This window comes from Orbicella franksi, chromosome 11 (assembly GCF_964199315.1).
Source record: "Orbicella franksi chromosome 11, jaOrbFran1.1, whole genome shotgun sequence".
Taxonomy (NCBI): Eukaryota; Metazoa; Cnidaria; class Anthozoa; order Scleractinia; family Merulinidae; genus Orbicella; species Orbicella franksi.
In genome coordinates, this window is record NC_138155.1 from 12,750,940 (window position 1) to 12,760,522 (window position 9,583).

Below are 9,583 nucleotides of genomic sequence, written 5' to 3' on the forward strand. Positions count from 1 at the left end.
ACAATAGTCTTATTAAAAGAAAAAAAAAAAAAGAGTGTGGGAGCTAAACCTATTGACTCATTTTCACTCATTGGAGTCGAAAATACGTCATGTTTTCATTTTTTCGCGAACTGATATGTTAATTAATCGACGCAGGAGATATTTCGGCTACTGGGGTGAAAGTTGCAATTCCTTACAACTGAGTTAAGACTTCCTGTAGCAATTAAGCGTTTGCTTTGAGCTCGGTAAAGTTTGGTTAACTGATATCGTTACAGCTCTATCTAATTTCTAAGATGTACACAAAACTATATTGCGGGCCATTAAGACGACAGATCTTACTGATGAAGACAATTTGAGTTTTAATTAAAATATGAATTACTAATTTTCCATGTGTACGCATGTTGGTGGCAAACGAAATACCTTGTCTTTTTATGCCACTGGATAATTGTGTGTAAAATGTTTCCTTCTACCATGTTACCATCCCCATAAATTTGGAAAAACAACTTTTTTCCGCTCCATAAAACCTGGATCGCCCTACACGAGACCACAGAAACGCTTAATTCATACCCGTTAGAGCATACCTACATTAATATAAGGGTGGCGAATCGGGTCCTTCAAAAACCATGGGTCTCGCAAACGTTTCGTCGAATTTTACGGGTCTCACAGTTCCAGTTTTCTTTTGAGCAGTTATGTGCGTCTCACAGTCTCGATTTTTTGCTAGGCGAAGAGAGTGTCTTAAGTCCCCATTTCTATTGTTTGTTTTTATAACTGACAACTGAGAGTTTGAACATTAAAGTAAGTTGAAGTCTCGGAATTAACCGCGCGGCCATGGGCCGAGCGCGGTTCATGGTTTACCCGTGGTTTTCTCTTTTTTCGATTTGTAAGCGACCAGACCCAAACAAAAACCAACAAAAAAAGAAACACAAACATTAAAAAAAATTAAAATGGTTGGTGACCCGTGTGAGCTGCCGTATTACGAATCATAAAGCATGCTACGTTACTTGAATGTTTTGGATGTAAAAGAGCCAGGTAAAAATAATTGCCAACCGGCGGTTTGCGGCACTTTTATCTGAATTCTTAGCGAGGTTGTTAAAAGGTTGTTAAGAAGTACTCGAACTAGACTTGACGTTTTCAGGAATAGCCCCAGTTTAGTTAGGAAACAATTAATTCGTGTTTGATGTCTAACCTAAAGGAATGCTTCACAGTTCAACTACAAGAACGTGATACCGAAAACATCTGGATCATTCTCAACTATGTAAACACAGATATCAAGAGGTTTTAACCTCGGCTATTAAATGTAACCACTCAGCTTGAAATGTGCTACTAGTATACTTTAAGGGTAGTGAATATAGCCAAAAGAATGATGAAATAATAACACCAAACAGTAACAGTAGTTTGCTTTAGGTGACCACGGTCAGTAAAGGAGAGGCTTTTTGCCGGAATACAAAACCAACCTTCTTCAACTGGCATATTAAAGTATCATGGTAGGTGGATTGACAGTGTTTGGAAATCGCGCTCTTACGCTGGCGCTTTGAAAGAAAAGCACATCAACCTATACATTTTCTGAAAGCTTAATAGTTATAGACTACAATCATTTCTCTTAAATTTTCTAAGAAGCTATTGTCGCAGTGATATTAAAAGAAATACCCAAAACCACGGTTTGGCTTAAACTAGTTCGCTTCCGCACGTAAATTATCGGAGCGGCGCAATTAACATCGGGGGTCGGCGATTTTTCAGATATGGGTTGGGTTTTTCTGTACACCCTTAAAGTTTGATATTCTCAATGCGGACGTTTCCTTCTACTGAAGAGGCCAATACTTTGAAACAGAAGCGAAATTACACAAAGCCCGACACTCTTTTTCGAAGAAGGTATCATGGAACATACCTGTCAATTTTCAGCCAATTCCGTCGGAAGACGCCCGTAAACGAAGTAAAAATGTTCGTCCTTATATGCAGTTTTATTTTATGGAAAAAAAGACGAAAAACCTTTTATGAGATTGGTATGATTAGCTGTTAAAAATCCCCTCTACACTGACAGATGTCGGCATGGGTCAGTTTACCATAACAATGGGTTATGACAACTTGAAATAAACAGATGTCTACAATTCTGGCGTGGAAACCCGTCGCAGTAAAATCGTTCGAGAAGCAACAAACTACTAGGAGCTTTATACAGGTTTGTATTGTAAGTGCCGTCAATCGGCGACATTGGTATTATGTTGCTCAAGCTTAGGCTTCTTCGTTCTCCAGACAGTTTTTGAAACCATGCCTCGTAAAGCCAAAAAGAGGAAATCTCGAGGTCCACATCGTCTACATCTACATCTGCGCTTGACTCCTCTCTCCTTGTTGAAGTTTCGGAATCGCGTCCGTTCTCCAGCAATTTCGTGCGAGTAGCACTTGTTGTAGTTTGTCCTTCAGCTTCATTGGAGGGACCAGCCTCCTCGAGTTCCTTCAACCACTCTTCTTGGTTACACTGCGAACAGTGCGACTCCCCGGGGGGGGGGGGGCACAGCCATATATGGGCTATATAGGTATGTGCCGCTGTGAAGGGTATGGTTTTCAAGCAGTTTACTTTAGGATAGGGTATATAAATCAGAGCGTTTGGGTCTAGAATAGGGTATAATTTTTCAAAAAACTGACTAGTTGGTTGAAGATTTTATCTAGACTAAGGAAACCAGGAATTGCCACTAAAAAATATCAAAAAAAAATCAACAAATCGGCAAGTTTAAATCTACGCAAATCAGCCTCAACAGTGTCGATAGCTGCGGGGATTTAGGGAGTTTACTCTAGTATAGGGTAGCAAAATTCAGCTGAACTAGTTCTGGTATAGGCTAAGGGTTCCAGGGTCCGAGCGGCACATCCCCTCCCAGAAATTCCCAAAGTACTACCCTCCCCCCCCCCCCCCCCGGGCTGCGACTTACGGTCGCTCAGAGCCAAAGATCTTGTTCTACCAGATTTTGGCCTCTTCTGCTTCTACGAAGACGAAAATGGGTAAGAAGTTTTCTTGGGTTTTCGTTCTAACATAAAGAAAATTTGACAAGAACGAAAGCTAACTTGGTATGAAACAACCAAATCGAGAAACGTTCGCGTATCACTTTACACGTGACAACTGGCGGGGAAGTTTAATTAGAGGGCGCCGTAATGGTTAATGAGATTTCCCTTTATCTTAAAAAAGTAAAAAAGCTTTTTTTTTTCCATTCTTTTTGCAAAATATTTATCTCAGGCTTCTCAATTTGAACAGCACAAAAAAAAAAAAAGAAAAAGAGAGAGATTTTCGCATTTTTCGTAAAAATCCACCTACCATGATACCTTAAGGACGTTCGCGATAATTGTTTCTGCGCATCCTTACCGCACGCGCAAATTCACACGCCACGTCATGCATCGATGCGCGCGCTAACTAATAATATAAACAATGACAGGGCAGATGACCATTGCTATAGCTTTGCCTGGATATTTAACGATCTTGAACGTTCGGTGACCCCATTTGTCTTGTGGTGGATCATTTTCTCTACCGATTTTCCACGTTTGGCGAGAACATGAAGAAAATCTATCAATTAGAAGTTTGAATTTTTTGCAAAATGCACCATTGAATTTCGTTATTTTAAGCTATTCATTTATCTGTGCGGCGCTTTCAAACGCCTCCGGGAAAGGGAAATCAGTGGCTACATCCATATCTACGAATTAATGACAGTTCCACTTTGATTTTAGTTTATCGATCAGTCGTGGCAGAGTTTGGACCAAGAACAGTACTGTTAGCTGCGCTTCTGTCTCGTTATTCGAAATAATTTGTAACATTTTCGTCGCAGCCCGTTAAAAGGCCTTTCATCACACTTCACATCTCTTTACTTAGCAGACTTTCCAAAGACAGTGAATTATATTCAGATGAAACGTACTGGAACGTTTAAAAGAGCTTGCGAGACCTAGTGATTGGTGAATGTTTAACTACTTGGCTGTGATACTGAAGGAGGTATTTGCTTTCAAAAACTACAGAAAATCTGGGTGGTAAATGTTCTAATGAACCAAAGTACTCTGTAAAATATTAATTATTTAAAACCTTCTCAAACAAGACTGTATTTAATACATCGGTTCAACTTACTGCTAATCATGTCATGTACTTCTAATATTCAGAAATGATATCTTTGTAGCTTGATCAGAAACTGGTGCCTTATGCTAATTAGGCTAACATTGTAAACAATATTCCTGGAAGCGCGCGGAAATGAAACGAGGGTCCTGTGGTAAGAAGGTGAATAACCACCCCCTCCCACCATCACCGTCCACCTGTGTCGTAGAGAGTAGTAAACATCCACCACCACTGGGATTAAGTAAAAACTCGCAACATTTCAAAACCACCGTAAAAATTACTTTTTTGTGTTTTCGACCTTAAAACGTTTAGTTTTAAGAGGTTCTTTCACTTTGAGAACATTTTTTGTTTCGTTTTAATTCACAGAACATGACAAACCATGACGCCATCGTACTGTCTCTGACCGTACTTTATGCGATAACAATGCTCGTAGCCTTGGTTGGTAACACACTGCTGATCTACATCGTGTGGAAGAAACCAGGAACAAGAAATCTGACAAGTTTCATGTTTGTTAACATGGCGGTGGCTGATTTGATGGTTGTTGTGTTTCAGATGCCTGTCAGCATTACTCACTTTTATGTCTTTGGAAGCTCTGAGTTTCTTCAGGTTTTTACCTGCAGGTTTCTCTACTATGCTGTTTATGTCTCGACGATCACCTCCATTTTCTGCCTTACTGTAATAGCATTTGATCGATACTTTGCTGTTGTGCATCCTTTCCGGCGGAGCATTTGGTTCAGGAAGCCTAAGATCATTACGCCAATTATTTGGATCTCATCCATGGCCTTGATGTCAATCGTACCAGTTGCTTTCAAGCTAATCCGAGGCAAATGTCGAATTGAGGAATCTCTGATTTTGCCCTTCTATGCTTACTTTTTTGCTGTCGGCTTCCTCCTGCCCCTCGCTGTCATCTCAGTTCTGTACACCCAAGTTGCTCGAAAACTGTGGTTCCATGAAGTGCCTGTGGATCATAACGTAAGTGAAAATCAACGAGAACAGGAAATCCCTAAGAAGAAAGTCATCCGAATGTTCATCATTATTGTGGTGGTGTTTGCACTCTGCTGGCTTCCAGTGCACGTCTATCAGATGGACGAAGGTGTGAGCATGGGCGTGAGTGGGCTTGGAGCGATGTGGGATCCTTATGTAATTATCTATATTTGCTACTGGTTCAGCCAGGCTAACAGCGCCATAAACCCGTGGTTGTATATTGGTCTGAACGGAAAGATGAAAGCAGCTTTCAAAAACATGATCCTATGCCGCCACGAGGAAATCACTCGTCGAGGACAAGTGACCTTAACCACCACCAGAAGAAGCAGAGGGAGTTCCACACTGAAATCCGTGTTGGAAGCCAGATTGTAAATAACAGTTCGTTCTTCACTCCAAGGGAGTTGCACAAAGAACGCTTTGCTAAAACCCAAAATGTAAATAATAGTTTGTTTTTCAACCCAAGCGAGTTCTACAAAGAACTACACGCTGGAAACGAAAATCTAAGTTATATAGTTTGTCCTTCATCCAAAGTGGGTACTTCCAAGAACTCCTGGGTAGAAGCTTAAGTGTAAATACCAGTGCTCGTTTGTTCTTGACGAATTTGCTTTCGTCTTATTTCGTTACTAATAACGCTCCTTACCATAAATACTCACTGTGATTGGATGCTGTTAAGTTTATGTCGAATTTGTCGATAGCTGTATCTTAAGTCTCGCGCTAAAGCAAGTGCGGTACACACCTGACATGGCATGTACCCTCATTCGTTTACAAGTGTTCATTACCAGTAGTTTAAACAGTGTCATTTGCAAGAGATTAGTCTCTTAGTTGAAAAACGTTTCAAGAAGGAGGGGTGCTCCAGGAGCGCTACCCAGCGAAGCATTTTACTATCCTAACTAGACGCTCTAAGAGCGTTTACTCGGGCTTCGTACCACAGTATCAAATCTTACTTTACGAAAACGCGTATCGGACACAATAAAAGGAAATTAAAGAATCAGGATTTTTTAGCACAAGAGTTCAGCTTAGATATTTACTATTCAAGTTGCTTCGTTGAGTATCCTCCTCATCCTATCGCTAGTTATGAGTTTAAACCATTTTGGTTTAAGAATGAAGCACAGCTGTCTACGCATTGATGGAGAAGTTGTTTGCAAAGAATTTTCGAGGTTTTTTTACAACTTATGGCGATTACTTTGTACATGCTGGCAGAAATTGTACGAAGTTTGTTTACTTGTCGTGGCGATCCGAGCAAATTGTGTAGCTGAACATCTTTGCCGTGTTGCGATCTTAAACCCTATTCAAGAGTCATATCTCCTTTGGAGAGCGAATAATCCCTTTCGAGAGAGCCAAAACGAATCATGATAAACTCCTTTGCGAAAACAACAGTCCTGTGACCAGGCTTAAATTGCATTGCACATAATTTGCATAAACTTTCAAGTTGTGTACTTTGCGAATAACTTCCAAGAATCTGCGACCCTTAACGCAGTTTATGAAGAAATATTCAAGCTACATATTTTTATTGAATCAAGGCAGGAGTATGAAAAAGACTCTCATTTATATGGGACTGCCTATTTTTTGCCAGTGTTTTCGTAGATTGAACTCATACCGCAATCGGCTCAGTTGTTATCTCACGAGAACGTTTCGAGCGTGAAGTTTGCTTACCTGGCTGGCTTTCAAGCAATATAATTCGTGGACCGACCCTTTCTGAAAACGATCGACATCCTTGTATGTGAGATGAACGTATAAGGCGCGATTCTTGCCAAAACTTCCTTCGCAAAACACCGGATTCTGTCACGAAGAGCTAGCAATGCCGCGTTTCTCGTCCCCAGTTTCCATGGTCTACGCATGGAACACCTGGGACTATGACCCTCTTTTGGCGACCAAAACGCTTGCATTTTATGACTCGGGCTTTCCTACGGAAGCCCGAGTAATAACAGATAGAGAGATATTACTCAGCGGACAACTACTGGGGTAAAAACCTCGCGGAACTTTGTCATCCAATCAGAAATAAAGCTAAAACCAAGCATGACACCCTCGAAGGCCTTTTCCCGCCTTTTAAGTCGGCTACGTGTCTTGGCTTTGAGTTTTAATTGGTTCACTGGAGTGACTACTTTAGTTTTGTTGTTTTACGACATTCGAAGAAAAACTACAAATAGTCTTAATCCGTGTCTCATCTAGCTTGTTTTCAAAAGCGTTCGTTTTAGTTAAATGTCAAATAAAATACTAGAATAGTCAGTACAAGTAAATGCCTAATTTTGCAATTACAGGTGACGGTTTTTGCATATCTGATCTTGATTAGCATAGATTTTTACGATTTTATTTCTCCGTTTTCTCCTAAATTTTGGTGTCGATCGAAAATGTAAATCAAAGAATCAAGACAGTGTTTGACCACATTTCCAAACGCCTCGAAGTTCCTCAAAAATACTCCGCTATGCATCTATTTTAACTCTTCTTTTGCACGATTGGTGTTTGGATATGTGGTCAGATGCGGTCTTTTTTGTCTGATATATTACATGTTGTTTATAGCTGCTGATGACATGATGTGCATAACGAATTAAAAATAAAGACATGGTTTATCCCTACGATAACCACCAACGTTTCTGATTCCAACTGCGGCTGTGCTTACGTGCGCTCATGCAGTTTTAATATGTGTTGATAATGGATATTAAAAGAAGTAAATAAATGGCTATCGTTTCCAGCGAATTTACTGTGTGTGCCCTCGCGTGTTCCAGGAGGCGTTTCACATGCATTCTGCTAAGCGAGCTGCAAACGCCTCCGTGTCCTGAAGGTGATATGGAAATATGACTTATAGAAGGTTTGCTAGCTTCCGATACTGAAAGAAATCTCGAAAGACATCCACATTAAATCTTTCGCAGACCAAGTGACAGCTGTAGATGCCTTGTAATCGAAAGCCGCCATTTTCAGTGCCGAACAACCTATTTTAGGAATCTCTACGGCTGAACGGAACGTTATTGCCGCTTCTGACATATTCGAATTCGATCTTAACTTTCCGGAATTGAACCTAACTTCAGCATTTTCTTTCTTAGATACATACGGTATCTCAAGTTGTGTATGAAGTAGATCGGTGCATCACCGGCCAACAAAATGCTTGTTGACAGATGTTATTTTGTCGTTTGACGCCACGAGAGCTAAGAAGTGAAACCTACGAAGAAAAGAGTTAAATAATTCGAAACAAAGCAATTTTTTGTCACTAAAAACTTGTGTAAAGCTTGAATAATCGAATTTCACTCGCTCTATTTTCTAAATCAAGAAGGATTCATAAGCGATGCTCTTCCAAAATAGCAGCTTACAAATCCAATGTACTGTATGTATCTATTTTGTAGACAACGTGACAAACACGATTTAGTCATGCTCAACTTCTTTGAACGTTTTAAATGTAATTAAATGGCCTAATGATGATTTGCCTCAGACATTGCTACTGGGAATATCAATGTTCAAACTCATGGCAGTTAGAGATTTCTCTTCACCTCGTGCTTAGGTGTCAGATGTAACTTGTATTTGCTCCGAGTGTCCATTCCTAGGTTCGCAGTAAATGCAAGGCCATGTAAAAGGAAAAAAAATCAAAAATAACTGTACTAAAGAAATATCAAAGATAATCAGCCATAAATGATTGAACAATAACATCCAAGAGTAAGCTAGAGTAGTAAATTTCTGTTTGAGATAACAACTCAAGACAGGCAGTGATCATGATTATCATAGCGAAAATTCACTGTAAATGCTTAAGATGGTATCTTTCATGAACAAGTATTCAATGCAGGATCCAATAATTCTGAACATCGGCCAATTAACAAACGGATGACATACCCTCTACAAAAACAAATTAACAAGAAAACATTAAGATATAAAGGGAACAAAGCAAGCCATAAAAGCATGCACTTATCGTGATAAAAAAGGGTAGAAACCGGTAAAAATCACACCATCAACTCCCGCGAACATCTAACAAATCCAACAAAGGGCCCCAACTTCAAGTCAGACTTTGACCGTTAAAACGGCGGGGCCCGCCCATTTCTTAAAGTGCTACTATCGAACTAAAGTTTCACGTAAAAATAATCCACGATACTGATCCTTGTTCTTGAGGCCTTATGCGCCCCTTAGTATGAAGTAGTTGGGTACGGTGAAGGTGACTGATCCTTGTTTCCCCGCAAACGACCAAAAGAATATCCATATCAAGCGAGTGTGATAAACAAACGTTTTCAACATAGCATGATTTCTATTGACTAGTTCCGATGTAAAAAAAAACCAAAAACAAAAGCTTACCCGCAATTGAGAATTGGTAAATGACTGGCCTAGACATCTCACTAGAAGCTCCTAGAAAATTTTCGTTTCATTCTCGTAATGAAAAATCGGTCGAGATTGACAACTATCAACTTGCGACAAAAAATGTGTCCGCCATTGTTCCGGCTGAGACGACATATGATTAATCCCTCTACTACATTAGACACCTACAAACTGCAAACATCAAAAGCTCAGAAACTTGACGTTCGTCCGCTGGAGAGAAAATCCGAGCCTGCAACCCGCGCCAAACTCTCT

At 40.1% G+C, this 9,583-nt stretch overlaps 1 protein-coding gene across 1 annotated transcript; it reads left to right on the forward strand.

Moving 5' to 3' along the window:
- The first annotated feature begins 1,282 nt into the window (after positions 1-1,282).
- LOC145460317 (somatostatin receptor type 2-like) lies at positions 1,283-8,122 on the forward strand. Its single transcript, XM_081445077.1, has 2 exons — positions 1,283-2,152; positions 4,424-8,122. Exons 1-2 carry the CDS (start codon positions 2,075-2,077, stop codon positions 5,411-5,413), a joined length of 1,068 nt encoding a protein of 355 aa, XP_081301203.1. The 5' UTR covers positions 1,283-2,074; the 3' UTR covers positions 5,414-8,122.
- The last annotated feature ends 1,461 nt before the right edge of the window (positions 8,123-9,583 follow it).

Excerpts from the sequence above, each read along its gene's own strand:
- LOC145460317 (XM_081445077.1), top strand. The coding sequence starts at position 2,075 with ATGTCTACAATTCTGGCGTGGAAACCCGTCGCAGTAAAATCGTTCGAG. Across the intron at positions 2,153-4,423 it reads CTACTAGGAGCTTTATACAG|AACATGACAAACCATGACGC; the intron begins GTTTGTATTGTA and ends TTTAATTCACAG.